At 68.5% G+C, this 15,833-nt stretch overlaps 1 protein-coding gene across 2 annotated transcripts in view; it reads right to left on the reverse strand.

Moving 5' to 3' along the window:
* Positions 1–1,993: 1,993 nt before the first annotated feature.
* Positions 1,994–15,833, reverse strand: part of MAD1L1 (mitotic arrest deficient 1 like 1) — a 147,358-nt gene continuing 133,518 nt past the window's right edge. For both annotated transcript variants that reach the window (XM_070414256.1, XM_070414257.1), the window contains exons 17-18: positions 10,920–11,110; positions 1,994–2,545 (exon numbers count right to left, since the gene is read on the reverse strand). In XM_070414256.1, coding sequence (XP_070270357.1) covers positions 2,387–2,545; positions 10,920–11,110 — 350 coding nt within the window. In that variant the 3' untranslated portion in view covers positions 1,994–2,386. The remainder of the gene's footprint in view (positions 2,546–10,919; positions 11,111–15,833) is intronic.

A 15,833-nucleotide genomic window follows, 5' to 3' on the forward strand; every position in this document is an offset into this window, starting at 1 on the left:
ATTAAAGACAAAGAAAAGAATGAAAAGAAACCTCAACAGCTGGGCCCATGTGTCTGCAGGAGGGCCCGCCCCGCGGTGGCCCTGCCCTCTCTGGCCTGATGCATGCATTTAAGCTGTGGGTGAAGCCTGTCCTCACTGTGCCCGCATGTACATGACAGACACGCTCACGCAGTCCCACATGCACACGGGTGCACACACGCCTGTCTGTGCGGCCCCAGGTTCCACGCCGCTGGATCTCTGAGCGACCCCTGTAAGGCCACCAGGGACAGAGGTGGGCAAGTGGGGCCGAAGCTGGAGGTGAGGCCGTGCACCGTCCGGAGGGCGGGCTGGGTCCACCCCTGCCCTGGGCAGGTCCCTGCCCCTCTGGGCCTCGGCCTCGGCTGACCAGACCTGCGCGCAGGATCATTAGGGGGTTGGGGGCACAGGGGGAACGGGCGCCTGGGGTCGCGTCGGGCAGCCTCGGGCTCAGGGCCCGGAAGGGGACCAGAACCTACACTCCTCCGGCTCTGCCGTGGCCCATCCGTGGTCAGGACATGAGCTAGAGGTGCAGACGGGACGTAAGCCACCCTTCCTGCCAGGTGCTAGGGCAGGGGTCCCGCAGGGGGGGCTCTAATGGGGGGGTGCGATCCTATAGGGGGTTCCCACAGGGTGGGGGGATGGAGGTCCTGTAGGGGGGTTCCCACGGGGTGGGGGGTGGAAGTCCTGCAGGGGAGGGGCGACCCCGAATGCCAGCCCCCTCCCTCCTGGCAGTTACGGTTCAGGGCGGTTCAGGGCAGTTCAGGGCAGCACTAATCCGCCCCCCTCCCCCCTTGTCATCAGCAGCTTAAGAACCATCAGCTCGGTGCCCAGCAGTGAGCAGGCGGGTGGGGAACTGCAGGCCCGGGGCCCCCTCCGCCTGCCCCGGGGCCTGGCTCCGCGCCAGCGGGAGGGGGTGGAGAGAGCCTTGTTGCTGCCCCTCGGCCACGGCACCGGGTGCTGGCTGAGCGGGCGGGACCCAGTTCCAGTCACGCCAGGCCTCCCTCTCGGCGCAGGGACCGCGTTGCGGACGGAAGCCCGGGGGTGGGCTGCTGGCCCGGCCTGGCCGGCCGTGTGCCCGCCTGAGGCTCATGTTCATGGGCTGAGCTGGGGCTGAGCTGGGGCCGAGCGGCCTGACCAAAGGCATAGTGAGTCTCCGTCAGCTCTGCTGGGGGGATGGGGGTGCAGGCCGAGCCTCCCCAGGTCCGTACCTAAGGGTCACACTCCGCCAGGTTCCTGGGCTCCAGGCAGCAGCAGTGCCCCGGGGCAGAGCCTCAGGCCCACGCGTGGCAGAGCGGGTGCGGGAGGCCCTGTGGCTGCTGCCACCCCTGCTGGGCTGGGGCAGTGGCTCCCTGTGCTCGATGAGCCACTGGGCACAGAGACTGACGCCCTCACGACTGCTGACAGGCCCGGTGCCTGCGTGGCGGTGAGGCCACAGGTGTGTCTCCCGTCCCCACTGGGCTGTGGTCCACTTCCCAGGCTCTCTGGCGGCAGCCCCTCCCTCAGCCAGAGCTGTGGGCAGAGGCCCAAGGCCCTGGGCGGGGCCCTCCTGCTGGTGCCCATCCTCGTGCAGGCCCAGGGAACGTGGGGAGAGGGTGCCCCAACACGTGTCCTGAACCCCACACCAACCCTTGGGGCCTTGATGTGTGGAGGTGTGAGCTCTGGGACCCAGGGCCCTGGCCTTGAGGTGGGAGGAAGTGGCCCAAGGTCACCGAGGGAGGAAGGCCGGTCTGGGGCCAATGGCCTCTTCACGGTGTCTGGGATTTTGGGGGGACGCCCCGGCCCTGCTGCAGTGCCCGAGGGGGGGTGAGGGTCGTGGGTCCCCTGGCAGGGGCACCTCAGGGGCCAGGCGGCGTCAGACGTGCGTGCAGGGACGCCGTCCTCCGATGGCCAGGTGCCCACTGCCCCCTGCTCCCCTGGCTGGGCCTGTGCGGGGGCTGCCCTGGGGCAGCCGGTCAGCGCGGGGCCGACACACAGCGAGCAGGTTGGTGGCCAAGGGAAACTTTATTTCACAGCAAGTCCCGCCCACAGGCCGATGGGGCAGCAACAAGGCTCTTTCACCCCCTCCCGCGTTGGAGCCGAGCCAGGCCCCGGACTCAGGTGGCGGCCACAGGCCCCGCGGGTGCTGGGACGCGGGGGACGGGAGGGACCGCCCTGCAGGGCGGTGTGGGCTCCGGAGGCGCCTCCCAGAGCAGCTTCCCTGCTGGGAGGGGCCACGCCCTGTCCTCTGGGCGGCTCCGGTCCCATCATGTCCGTCCGCCTGTCCGGGCAGTGGTGGCCCTGGTGGTGCAGTGGGTGGGGTGGCGCCACCAGCCTTGGGCACCTGTGCTGCCCCCTCCCAACTCAGAGCCGCGGCGGCAGGGCGGGCCCGCTAGGCCAGGGTCTGGCGGCTGAAGAGGTCGAGGGTGAGGGCGCTGAGGAAGGCGGGGATGCTGTCCTGGCGCAGCAGGTGCAGCTCGATGAGCTCGGGCACCGTCCGTGAGAACTCGGTCTCCAGCAGCTGCATCCTGGCGCCTGCGGGTCCCGTGGCCTGCGGCGGAGACAGGGCAGGCGTTAGCTCGGGGCCGGCGGCCTCCGCTCCTCCCCCACGGGCCGGCGGGGGGCAGCCACGGCTGCCTTCAGCTCCCCCGGAGGCCTTCCCTACAGACAGGCAGGTCCCAGTGGTGGGTCCCACCCACGTGTCAGCCACCGACGCCAACCAGGCGACGAGGGCGACCACGAAGTGTGAGCGCCAGGCGGGCCCAAGGCTCAGGGCCGCAGTCCTCGCCCGGCAGGGAGTGGGGGGCGGGCAGAGCTCCCTGAGCAGCCACACCGGGAACACGGGAGGCCCCTCGGGCAGTGCGGTCGGGGCTCCTCTCACTGACCTCCGACCCTGGGCCCCTCCGTGTGAAGTCCTGTCAGGAGGGGGCCACGGGGTCTCCCCGTGAGCCCTCAGGGAGCGGCTGTGCGCTGCCTGTTCATACATTTTGCCTTGTCACGGTTCAGCACAAACCATTTCTAAGCAAAACAGGGAAACCACACTGACCTTTTCCCAGGAAAATCCTTTCGTTTCTGCGCTTGATCTGAATTTCCCCTAAATGTCAGAGGGGCTGGTTCTCCTCAGCTGGAGGCGGGGGTGGGGGTGGGGGCGGGGGGCACAGCACAGGCTGGGGGGCAGCTCCACCGAGCCCCTTGCAGCCCCCGCCCCGAGGTGCTGGGACTGAGACCCAGCGGCCTGGGTGCCCCTCCCGGAGCTGGGGGGCCCCCGCCTGCCCTGGTTGTGACCATCACGGTCCCTCACTGTCCAGATGGCGGTGGCCCCGGCGCCATCTGTGCCCGCCCCGTGCAGCTCGGGGAACGAGGCAGAAGCACCAGCCCTGCCCGGGGAACTGGGGGCAGGTGTGTGGGGTGGCAGGTGCCCAGGCCTGCACTGCCCGCCAGCCCAAATCGAGGCGACCCATGATCCAAGCTCCCCACCCTGTTGGGGGCTGCACCCCCACAAGCCATGGCCCTGGCGCCAACTCCCACAATGTAACACCTCACTGGCCTTTGTCTGCCTGGTGCGCTCCCATGCTGCCGCGCTGCCCGCTGCCCGCTGCCCGCTGCCCGCCCCCAGGTGCCGGCACATGGCTCTAGCAGGGCTGCCCCTGAACACCAGGCACAAGTTTTTAAAAAGCAAATTGCCCAGGAAGGGTGTCGGCTGCGGGGGGAACACTGACGGGCTGCCGTGCTCTGAGCGATGCTGCGATGCCTGCGGGCCCAGACACTGGCCGCACCCCTCGGACCCCCGGCCCGCTGCACCCCTTGGACCCCCAGCCGGCCGCACCCCTCGGACCCCCGGCCCGCCGCACCCCTCGGACCCCCGGCCCGCCGCACCCCTCAGACCCCCAGCCGGCCGCACCCCTTGGACCCCCAGCCGGCCGTACCCCTCGGACCCCCAGCCGGCCGCACCCCTCGGACTCCGGTCAGCCCCGGGCCTCCTGCCCCTCACTGCACAGCAGCCAGAGCCCCGACTGTAATGGGGACATGGTGTCTGCGTTCCCACCTTAGGCGACAACACACCTCCAAACCCTTGGCAGGCCCTGGCAGTGTTGCTCAGTGGTTAGAATGTTGGCCCACAGACTGAAGGGCCAAAGGTTCAATTCCTGGTCAAGGGAACGTTCCTGGGTTGCAGATTCCATCCCAGCCCAGCCGGGGAGACAACCAATCGATGTGTCTCTCTCACATCGATGTTGTCCTCCCCCCCGCCCCCCCGCCCCCCCCCCCCCCCGCCTCCCTCTCTCTCAAATCAATGAGGGAAAAACCAACCGACCAACCGGCAAACGCCCGGCAGGCAGTCTTCTGGCCACGAGAAGGGACAGGGAGAGGCCGCCTGCCCACCCGACGCTGCAGACAGACTCGGCCTCGGGGACAGTGGGTGCCAGTCCCGGACTCAGGGGCGAAGAGCGGCCCAGGCAGAGGGGGCAGGGCCAGGCCGCTGGTGGGCCCTCTGGGCTGGAGAGACAGAGCCGAGTGTGGGGAGACCAAGGCGGCCAGAGAGTGAGGGGCCGTCTCATTCGGGGGGGAAGCAGCAGATGTGGGGCTCAGCCTGTGGGGCCTGCAGGGCGCTCCCCCGGGGGCTCCGAGCGCGGATGGAGGGTGCTGGGAGGCTCAGAGGAACTTAGGGACGCCAAGCCGGTGCCCACGCAGCCGCACGAAGGCTCAGAGGCCGCGCCCAGCCTTCCTGCCACCACCAGGGACCAGGGGGCAGGGCCGCCCCGGCTGTGGAAGGCCCCATCGTCGGGGCCCGTGGTGGTGCCCGCCGTGAACAGCAGGTGCTCCTGGCCGAGCCTGGCCCTGCCCTGCCCCGCACCCCTGCCCCACCACCCGCTCTCCCCTCTGGCGTCCGTCTGCAAGCGGCCTTGTTCTCCGTCTCGGGCGGGGCTGGACTCGGATCTGAAAGGACCTTCTTTCTTCTCCTTTAATTAGTGCTGGTAACGGCCACGCTGTGAGCTTACGGCTTGTAGATCTTGTGCTGACACTAATTATGCACCGAGGCTTTGCTGGCTGCGCTTCGGCTCTGCAACTGCCGCGCGGTAATTTAGCGGGAGCGAGCTAAGCGGTCACTCGTGGCCGCCCTCAGCCCCGGGCCCGGGCAGTGGGAGGGAGCTGTAAGCAGATGCTTCACCCACGAATCCTGAGACTGCCCTCCTGCTGCCTGGGAGGGTGGGCGCTGCCTGGCGCTGCCCACCTGCTGGGGTCCCCGCCCCTGGGCGGCTACGCTGTCTCTCTCGCTCGGGAAGAGGAGGTGGAGGCAGGGTGGAGGCAGGCAGCCTGTGTGTGTGGAAGCCACGCAGGGAAGTGAGTCAGCTGGGCCCGCCCAGCCACGCTCCTGGAAGTCTGCAGAGATTCCGGTACCTGGCTCCCCGAGTGCCTGGACCTGTGGACAGCCGGGCCCCCCGCCTCGGGACCCCCAGGATCCCCGTAACAATCCAAGGCCCTGGCGGCAGGTGTGCTGGCCTCGCTGCGAGCCTCGGGGTGGGCCGTGGCCTCCCCTGGCCCTTCCTCTAGAACCTGGAGGTTCTCCGAAGGTCCATCAGTCAAACGCCCTCCCCTCTGGTCCGCGCCCAGCAGAGCCGGCCGCACAGCGGGGCACCTGGGCAGGTCCCCAGCGCGGAGGGCTGCCCGCCAGTGGGGGACGGGACTGCGGCTGCCGGCGGCCTCCACTGGTCAGCACAGTTAGAGTCCGTTATTGCAATTCTATCCTAAGACGCGATTAGAAGGCCTCGCTCCGGAGCTCAAGGCTCCCGCTGGGCTCTCCTCCGATGTGAAGGGCGGAGACGGGGTGGGAGCGGCCACCGAGTGGCAGGTTTGCAGGGACTGGTCTCCCTGGAGAGAAGCCCGGCGGGGGGTGGGGGGGCCTTGGGGGAAGGAGCCGGGACCACGCGATGCGGGTGGGGAGCGGCGCTGTGCTGACGTGGAAGTCTGCCCCCAGGGCCGGAGGCTGGACGACGGAGCGGGGCCAGGCCCCTCCACGCACACTGGGCCCGGGGCTGACGCGCTGGACAGAGCCCCTGCCTGGGCGCGGCGTGCTGGGCTTGGGGGTCGGGCGCCCATGTTCACCCCCAGCCGCCCAGCGTCTGCTCAAACGCCCGATCCCGCCGGGGCTGTGCCTTCGGCCCACTCGCCAGGTGTCCTGGGAGCCAACACAGCAACAACTCACCTCGGACCCTGAGCGGGCGGAGGGGCTCAGGGAGGGAGGCCACCGGAGCGAGCTCGCCCCCCCCCCCAGGGCCTCCTGCCGAGTCCACCCCGCGCTCTCCCGCTGCACCTGTCCCGCCCCCACTGGGACCCCCCAGGGTCTCCGACTCCGGCTGCCCTCCACCGGGGGCTGTCTGTTCCCTAAAAGCCAGGCGGCAGCCTCACAGGGAGACAGTTCCAGGGGCACTGGCCGGCCCGGCTTAACCATGCGGGTCGGCACCGGCTCCTGACACGGGGGTTTAATCGACCGCGGGCCCCTGGGAGCAGCTGCTACGAGCAGGGAAGGGAGACGCGGGTGGGGTGGGGCGGGCTCCCAGCCGAGGCCCCAATGGGGAGGCAGCAACGTGCTGGGTGTTCTTCCCACGACACGACACAGGGCAGGGGGCTGTCCTCCCTCCGTGGACGTGACTCATGCCTGCTATGGCCAAGTGAGCGTCAGGGGTCAGGGGTCAGGGTTCACATACAGCATCAGCCCCTGCAGGCTGGCGATGGGAGGCCCGGGGAGAGGAGGTGGAGGCAGGGTGGAGGGCAGGCCTATGGGCCTTGGTGACCTGGGAGGAGAGGCCCGAGGCCCAGCTGAGGCCCTGGGCGGCCGGGGCAGTGCTGGGGAGACGAGGGTGCGCAGGAACAGAGTGGGGACCACCTGAGGGGGTGCAGACCAGGTGGCGCCGGGCAGAGCTGGGGGGTGAGGGCCGGGTGGCGCCGGGCAGAGCTGGGGGGTGAGGGTCGGGTGGCCCCGGGCAGAGCTGGGGGGTGAGGGCCGGGTGGCGCCGGGCAGAGCTGGGGGGTGAGGGTCGGGTGGCGCCGGGCAGAGCTGGGGGGTGAGGGCCGGGTGGCGCCGGGCAGAGCTGGGGGGTGAGGGCCGGGTGGCGCCGGCAGTGGCCCAGTTCCCCTCTGCTGGATAATCTCCTGCAGCCGAGTGCAGGGGACCGAGCGGCTGGCTGTGCTCCTGTGCAGGTGCGGGCGTGGATGTCACCGTGTCCCCGGGCCGGAGGGCCAAGCGGGACGACACTATGAACCCAGGCACCTGAACTCCGAGGGGCCGGATGGGCGAGCCCAGACCTTGCGCGGGTGCTGAGAGGCGGCCCCGAGCGCGGCCGGTGACGGGATATAATTCAAAAGTTAATTAAACTGCGGGCATGAGGGCCAACAGCCCTGGCGCCTGTTCCAGAGGGAACCTCAGGGCTGCCTGAGGCGCTGCATCAGTGTCGCGGCTTTCTCACCCGCGCCCCTCAGCTCTGAGCTCCTCGGAAGGGCGGGTGGCACCACGAGTTCAACAGAGACAAGTGTGGCGCCGAGCCGCGGGCCTCGGGCGGGCCGAGCCAGCACAGGGGCCTGCACGCGGCTGTGCGCCCCTCCTGCCCTGCGTGGAGACCAGAGCCTGGCCCGCTAGTGGTGCTCATGGTGCCAGTTCAGGGCCTGGAGGCTCAGGGCATCCCCACATCCCCTTCCCCTCCGGTCTCCCTGGAAAAACTGCTTTAATATTGTTTACAGAAGTGCCCGCGGAGCGGGGCCGACGGGCAGACCAGCCTCTAGGACAGGAGCTGGTGGCCGGGAGAGACGCTCAGTAGTAATCACAGACCTTCCACGGAGCCGGCCTCCTGCACCTGGAGGCGCTCAGCTCCCGGGCCTCCCCAGCGGCCACGCGAGCTAATGGCGCCTGCGCAGTCAGCCAGGACTGGCGGCCTCGGAGTGTCCACGAACCTTGGGACTCTCCCGTGCCTTCCGCTCTGGGGTAAGGAGACCTCAGAGTTGGCACGGACAGAGCCCAGCTCGCAGGCCAGTGCGGAGCGGCGTGAGGTGCTGGAGGCCCCGTGGCTGGGCCTCTGGGCCCTTCGAGGCGGGTGGCCCAGCAGCGCTGCCCAGAGGGGCGCTTCCCTCAGAAGAGAAAGGGCTGAGTGGGTCACAGCTGGCCTCTGGGTGAGGCACCCTCCGGGGAGGACAGCACCTCGTGACCCCCACCTGTTCGCCGGCACAGAGGCCTGGGCAGGGAGACCAGCGCCTGACCCTCGACAGCCTGCAGGGTGACCGCACCCCCCAAGGGCTGCATCCTGCCAGGGCTGGCTGGGGGCTCTGCAGGGGACCTGGGCTCTCTCCTTCTGGGGGGGCGGGGGGAGCTGGGCAAAGGCCAGCCGCCAGCCGCCGTGCTGTGAGGAGGCCCACATGGTGAGGAGGCCAAGCTTTCGGACACGAGCACCTGCGTGTCTGAGAGCAGGTCCTGTGACCTCAGCACACGGCGGAGACGGCCCTGTGGCCCCGCCTCGCGGGGAGATCCGGGCAGAACCCCTGCGAACGCCCCCCGAACGGCCCGGGATCCCGCCTTCAGGACTGTGGGCGGTGACCCTGGCTGTGTCGGGAGGTGAAGTTTCACAGGCACTTGTCACAGCACAGAACTACAGCGCGGGGGAAACTGAGACACAGATGAACCAGGTGACCTCCAGACACGAAAACAGCATCTGGGATGGAATTCACTGGGTGGACGAAGCAGATTAGACTCGCCAGGGAAAGGCCATCAACTTAGACACAGCCAGACGCTCCAGCCAACCCGGGAAGAGACTCTCTCCCTCCCTCTCTCTCTCTCACACTCACACACACACTCACGCGCACGCACACACTCACACACACACACACTCACACACGCACATACACACTCACGCGCACGCACACACACTCACACACACACTCACACACACACTCACGCACACACACTCACGCACACACACACACTCACACATACACACTCACACATACACACTCACACACACACACACACTCACACACGCACATACACACTCACGCGCACACACACACACACTCACACACACTCACACACACACACATGCGCACACACTCACACTCTCATACACACACACACACACTCATACACACACACACACACACACACGGCCAGAGCATCGTGACCAACAGGGTAACACCAAGGGATTTTAACATGTGCAGTTGGAGTCCCAGTAAAGACGAGAGGAACAGAAACAATAAACGAGAGACCAACGTTCCAAATCTGATGAACTGTAAACCCACAATCCAAGCAACTGGATGACCTACAGCAGGATGAACACACAGGACTCCAAATCAGCTCAAGGGACAGACCACGTACCAAGGACAGAGGGAAGGTTGGTGGCCCCGTGGCCTCCTGGGAGCCCACTGCCCGCTCACACTCTCGGGGAACGTGGAGGCCTGGCCCTGGGCAGCCGCGCTCCCTCGGGCTCAGGCCGGCTGCTCGTCCCTCTGGCCCCGGGAAGCGGGCCCGGCCTGTCCCTCGCACGGAACCTCACCTGGGGCTGGAGCTGAGGGGCAGGAGGGGCGGGAGAGGCAGACAGCGGCTCAGGGACGGAGCCGGAGCGAGGGGAGGGGAGCACGGGGGCCTCTGGGCCACGCTCTCCCGGAAACAGGCAGGTGTGGGGGGCCCTCTAACTGGGGGTGCGCCGTCTGCTGTTGGGGCCGCAGGAGCTGCTCCGCTGGGGCTCGTGGGCAGGACGAACTGTGACGCTACAGCAGGTTCTCACGCTCCCAGCCCTCAGTGGCCCGTCTCCAGGAACCGGCCTCCAGACGCAGGGCCGATGCCGAGCGTACTTGCTGGGGGCGACCATCGGCGGGACTGACGGTGAGTCACAGGTCAGTAAACGAAACAGAGGGACTAGCTCAACATCTGGCCACAGGGACTCAACTGAGTGAACTATAGCCCAGCCACAAAGAGTGCTTCCCGCACCGACACGTCCCCACGGGTGAATGTGTAACCGCGAAACATGCTCCTGATGCCGCATTCAAGCCGGAGGCGGGGCAGGGGACACGATGGGGCCGCCAGCGGATGCCCACGGGCCCAGGTCACAGGACGGGGCTACGAGGACTCCAGGGTCACTCCGAGCACGGAGTTACGCATCCAGACTTTCTAGCTGCTCAGAACCCGGCGCTCAGGTGGTGTCGGCACGGACGGCAGGCAGGCCTCTCCCACTGCCCACACGCCTCAAACCACGGACCCAATGCAGGGCCTCAGAACAGGTGGGAAGGGGCCTCCCTGCCCCACCCCTGAGGGAGGACGTCGGGACGCTGTGGCCTCGCGGCCCCGCCAGTGGCTGGAGCAGGAGCTGTGTGGCCACCAGGGCACCGGGGATTCCTGGGACACATACGGGTGAGCCCGGCCTACACGTCACAGACCACGGCTGTATCCTCCACGGAGACCCCGAACAGGAAGCGGGTCTGCGCTCTGGTTCCCCACCCACCTGCCCTTCCTGGGGCTGCCCAGCCCCTCACAGCTGCCCGCCTTGCAGTGACCAGCACCGTGCAGACCCTGGTGCTCGTGGCCATGAGTCGTGGCTCCCGTGCTGCCTGCTGACAAGCGCGGCCGAGGCTTATGCGCCTTCCTGTCGGCTGGGTCCCAGCCCTGGCTGCTCACAACAGGCAGCACCCCTCCCTGGCTCTCCCCCTCACCTCAGCCCCGCCCTCAACCTACCCGGGGCGGACGGCAGTCACAGGGGAAGGTGTCACCACAGAACCAGCTCATGGCGGTCCTGCCCTGTTTCCGACAAGGTGCCCAGCTGCCCTCCAGGGATGGCAGCCAAGACCTGAGCCGTGTGCTGCCGCAGCCGCGCTGGAGCGCACTCAGACCTCCCGTCACCAGCGCGCAGCCGCCCCCAGCCAGAGGCGCCCCCCGCAGTGCGCAGGCCTACCTTGAAGACCAGGCAGTCGTCCTGGCGCTCGGCGTACATGGAGGTCAGCCGGTACTGGCTCTCCCGCGTGATGTCCACCTGGTAGCCGGTGAGCGTGTAGCAGACCTTTCGGAACTCCTGCACCTTGGCCTGGAAGACCTCCTTCAGCCGCTGGTTCCGCAGCTCCGCGCTCTCCACCTGCTTCCTCAGCTCTGTGGGGAGGGGGGAGCACAGCCTCAGCAGGGGCGAGGCGGGCACCAGAGGGCGAGGGCAGACGCTGCCATGTGCAGCAGCCTGGGGTGCTCAGCCGCCGAGTGACAGGACCGGCGGCCCGGCAGCCTGGCTGCCCGTGGTGCCGGCAGTGACGGGCTGTGACCGGCAGCAGCGAGGGGACAGGGACCGAATGCCAGCCTCCTCCCGCCCAGCTTGGGCCCCACGCCCGGCTGGCTCCTTCCACGCAGCGGTTACCACGGACCCGCAGCGGTTACCACGGACCCACCCAGGTCCTTCCTGCATTAGACCTTGCTCTGTCCCCGCTCACAAGCGAGGCTGGCCCACGGAACACCGTGCCATTGTCGATGCCAGGCCCCTGCCTGGGCTGGGCCGGGAGCCTCCAGGCGAGCCAGGCTCGGAGCGGTCAGCCCGATTCGAGTCCTGCCCTCCCTGTGGGCTGAGTCCCAGGACCCCACGTGGCAGGAACGGCAGTTCCCCAGGTTGAACCGCGGCCCCGCGGCGTGGCTGCCTCGTCTGGTCCCGCAGGGTCGAGTCAGCCGCTGAGAGGAGCAGACATGCAATCAGGGCACTTCCTGGAGGTGGGGCGGGGCCCACATTCCAGGGAGAGACCCCCCCCCACCCTTCCCACCCCCCGCTGGAGCCCATCACGCGCCTGTGGCGCCAGGGCTCACCGGCACAAAGCCGCCTTCAGCGTGGCTGTGAGGCCCATGCCAGACCCCGGGGAAGGGGCAGAGAGAGCTGTGGGGCGTGGGCTCCGCTCCCCGACCGCTGGCGGCGGGTGCGGATCCTCCTGGTGCACAGGGACAGGGGGTTTACCACGTGGCTAGGCACTGCCCAGGCAGAGCTGTCCGAGCCGGGACCAGACTCCCCACACGCACCCAGGTCTCCACCGCCTGCTGCTTGCGGGCAGCCTGGCCCTGGCCCGTCAGTTGATGCCAGGGCGCTGGTCTGCTGCCTCCTCACGTGCACGGGCCACGCCCGGCCCCTGCCCATCGGCCCTCACCCGCCCTGTTCATCACTGGCTCCCATGGCCCCGGTGGCTGAGAGCCTCTTTGCCGGGAACGTGGGCGCGAGCCCTTGATTAACCAGGCCATCGGCCATGGGATCAAGAGGGCGACTGGCCGCTCTGCCTGGCGCCTGTGGTCTGGGCAGTGGGCGGGCAGCCCGGGTCAGGTCCACCTGGGAGCCCTCGCTGAGGCTGGTGCCCTGCCCGGCGGCTCTCCCATCCTCCTGCACCTGCTCTTTGGATCCGCCCTCCACCCACACTGACCAGCAGACGCTGCCGGAACCACCCTTTCTGCCTGTGTTCCCCCTGCCCTCCTCACCTGCCCCCTGCACGTCCTGGTGAGGGACAGGGACAGGAAGGGACAAGGGGCGTCTGTGAGGAACGGCCGAAGGAGCAGCAGGCGGGGTCCAGGTCCCGAGTGGGGCCGTGGTGCCTGCGGAGGCGGCGGAGGAAGGACCACCGTGGGGATGGCTGTCACCCTGCGGGAACGCCAGCCTTGACGGGGACACATGGGAGCCGCTCTCAACGTGAGGTGCTGGGTCTGGAGAGGTGACCAGTGTCCCCACCCCTGAAGGCGCCTGGGGAACAGTCCGTGCGCCCTGAGGTGGTCTCTGCAGCCACTGCTCGCAGGACTGGGTGGCTCCGTGGGGAGGCCTGGCCCAGGGGCAGCCCCGCGGGAAGCATGAAGCCTGGTGGCGCTGCTGGGCGGCTGGCGCCTGCCGGGGCCCGTGTCCGCGGCGCGCTCCCGGGCCACGCGGGCTGCTGGCTCTGCTCGGGCCCAGAGCTGGGCCGCGCTTCTACACTCCCAGGGCTGAATTATTCATGCCTCGTACCTCCTAAACTATTTCAGTTTTACATTTTTAAATATTTAATAATTAGGCATCAAATATTTATGCAATTTTATTAGCAGCAGTGGGAGTCGGTGCTGCAGGCCTGTGGCTGGTTTGCACCCGGGCCTGGCTGGCCACGTGGAGAGGAGGTGGCCGGCCTGGGCTGGACGGAGGTTCCTGGACACTTCCCAGGAGAACAGGGATGAGCACTGGCATCTGCTGGCTCCTCCCACAGGCGGCCTTCCCGTCCCAAATCCAAGCCCAGGGAGGGGCCAGGTGGCGGGCAGGCAGCGAGGGGCACATGGCCAGCCTGCTGAGATCCCCCCGCCTGCGGTGCCAGCCGGGCTGCGCCTCCCACACGCGCTCAGGCAGGGAGGCCTTTCCAGGAAAGGGCGTGGCGGTGCCACCGTCCCAGCAGCTGGCTTCACTGACGGGCACAGGACCCTGCCACGGGCGGAACCTCCCGCCGCCCCGGGGTTCTCGCCTGAGCTGCCTGCAGCCCCGCCCTGGGCCCCAGTCTCCACATGAGCCATGCTCCCTGCTGGGCCGGAAATTGCACGTTTCACACCCGAGAGCCACTCGCCCTGGAATTACACGCAGATGAGTGGCGCGTGTGCCTGGTGGCTCGGTGCCGGCATCCACACGGGGCATCTGTGTGATTAACGCTCACTCAGCAAACAGCTTGTCACCTTGCACAAAAGCGATCTGCAAGGACACCAGCAATTACAGCCCCGGTTATGGGTGGGAGGTCCTGGGGCGACAGGCGGGCGCTGGTGCCGCGTCATGTTCTCGGGGGGCTCCCTCCCCCGCTCAGAACAGAGAGAGCCGAAGCCCCGAGGATGGGGGTTCGTGAGCCTAACGTGCCAGGCTCCCAGCCCCTGCCCTTCGGGAGTGAGGGGCCAGCTGAGCCCGAGTGGAAGCCACCCCTGCCCTCACGGGGCCTCTGACACACGTGGGGACAGGCCCAGAGGTGGTGTCACAAGACAGGGAGTGAGAGCCAGGCACCAAGGCGAGGCCGCCAGGAGGGGCCCGTCCCCCAGGCCACGGGGCATGAGCCCTGCTAGGAGGACCAGCCCTGCACACGGGCCACCCGACAGGCTGGCCGACCAGCTCCATGGGGCCCTGCGCCCCCAAGTGCGGTGTCCTCACAGCATGGCCCTCCTCGGACTTGGGGCCACTCCACCCTCTGCTTGTTTGGCTTCCATGAGAGCGAGACTGGGCTGCGCGGCCCACGGCTGGACCCGTGGTCGGACCGGGAAGGCTCGTTCAGTGACGTGTAACTCACTTTGGGCTTTCGCGTGGCGCCCACCCGATGAAGGAGCACTGCCCTGTTTCCCCTCACGGACGGGGCGAGAGCCAGGAGCCAGCTGCCTGGGCCACTGCCCACCACGGAGCCAGACCCACCAGGAGGTGGCACTCGACCGCGCTGCACGCGCACCCGCGATGTGCACGGGACACCACGCTGGGCCCCGCTTCCAGCACCTTCTTTCGCACCCGCCCCAGCAGGCGGCTGTGGCTGAGTGGGCAGCACAGGGGAGGGCGCAGGGCCCTGGCTCGCTGGCCCAGGAGGGGCAGGCGGGTGGCCCCAGGTGCATGAGGAAGGCGTTAGGCCCCCCCCCCCCCCCCCACACACACACGGGAGCATCCTTCACTCCGGGCAGGCAGGGGCCTCCAGAACCGGGCTCCCAGGCGGTGCGCTCGGAAGGGAAGCCTTTCAGGGCTCATCTTATTGACAAAGCCACTGCGGAGTGAACCCGCCTGCCCCTGGGCGTGGGGAGGGCAGGTGGTGACTGCATTCGCCCCCTCTGAGACGGGAGTCCACGCAAACTGCTAACGCAGGCGGCAGCGCGGCCTGGGCCACAGGCTCCTGCAGACCCCACAGGTGGAGGGAGGGGACCCCGAACGGGTTCAGCAGCTGCAGCAGCCGACGGGAGGGGGCTGGGAGGCCGAGGAGGACAGAGGGCTCTTGGGGGCCGAGGGCCACAGGGGAAGGACCCGCACCGGGCAGATGCAGCTGGGGGACAGCTCCCTGAGGGTGGGCGGGGAGGCGTCCACGGGAGCCAGGAGAGGACTGACCCTGGCGACGCTGGGTGCCAGCTGTCAAGGCCAAGGACACACGGCAGCGAGGCCCTCGCCCTCTGGCCCGAACAGGAGCCTGGTGTCTGGGCTCCAACCCAGAGCCGACGACTCCTGCCGGCACCTACGAACCTTTCACAGCTCACAGCGGCCCTGAGGCTGCGAGGCCTGCCTGGCCCTCCTGCACCCTCCTCTGCACTTCCTCCTGAGTCCTCATCGCCCGGAGGGGGACCAGGACGCAGGCCAGGGAGCTGGCACTGCCTCCTGATGGCCGATGGCCGGGCGGGGCTGCCCTCCCTGACAGCAGGCCCGAGGACGGCACGGGGGTAGCTGCTCAGGACGGCCCGAGCCAGGGAGCTGTCAGTGCCTGGAGTTTGGGGTGCTGAGCGGCGAGCCGTGGCCCACTGTCTGGGAGTTCACGGCGGCCACGCTAGCTCTGCAGGGGGAGGTGTCGGGCAGGGAGCAGGGAACCGGCCGACGCGGACCCCGTTGCTCTCCAGTGGATGCCAACGGGGCTTCCTGTGCTGCTGATTTCCCCGAGAGCGTTGCCCCTGCCGCTGGGCCCCCAGGGATGGCCCTGGCCAGTCGCAGGCTCTGCCTCCTGTCCCCAAGCGAGAGAAAGGCTGGGCGTGGGGAGGGCAGGTGGTGACTGCATCAGGCCCCCCCCACGGGCAGAGCAGGCCGGCTGCAGCGGCAGGCACCGGGGCCCTGGGCCCCTAGCGTGGAGCCGGCAGCTGGGGCCTGAGGGCAGCTGCCCTTCCCCCGCCCGCCCACCGGAAACCCAGTGAT

Source organism: Myotis yumanensis, unplaced genomic scaffold (assembly GCF_028538775.1).
Source record: "Myotis yumanensis isolate MYYU_CA2020_CCGP unplaced genomic scaffold, mMyoYum1.0.hap1 SCAF_5, whole genome shotgun sequence".
NCBI lineage: Eukaryota > Metazoa > Chordata > Mammalia > Chiroptera > Vespertilionidae > Myotis > Myotis yumanensis.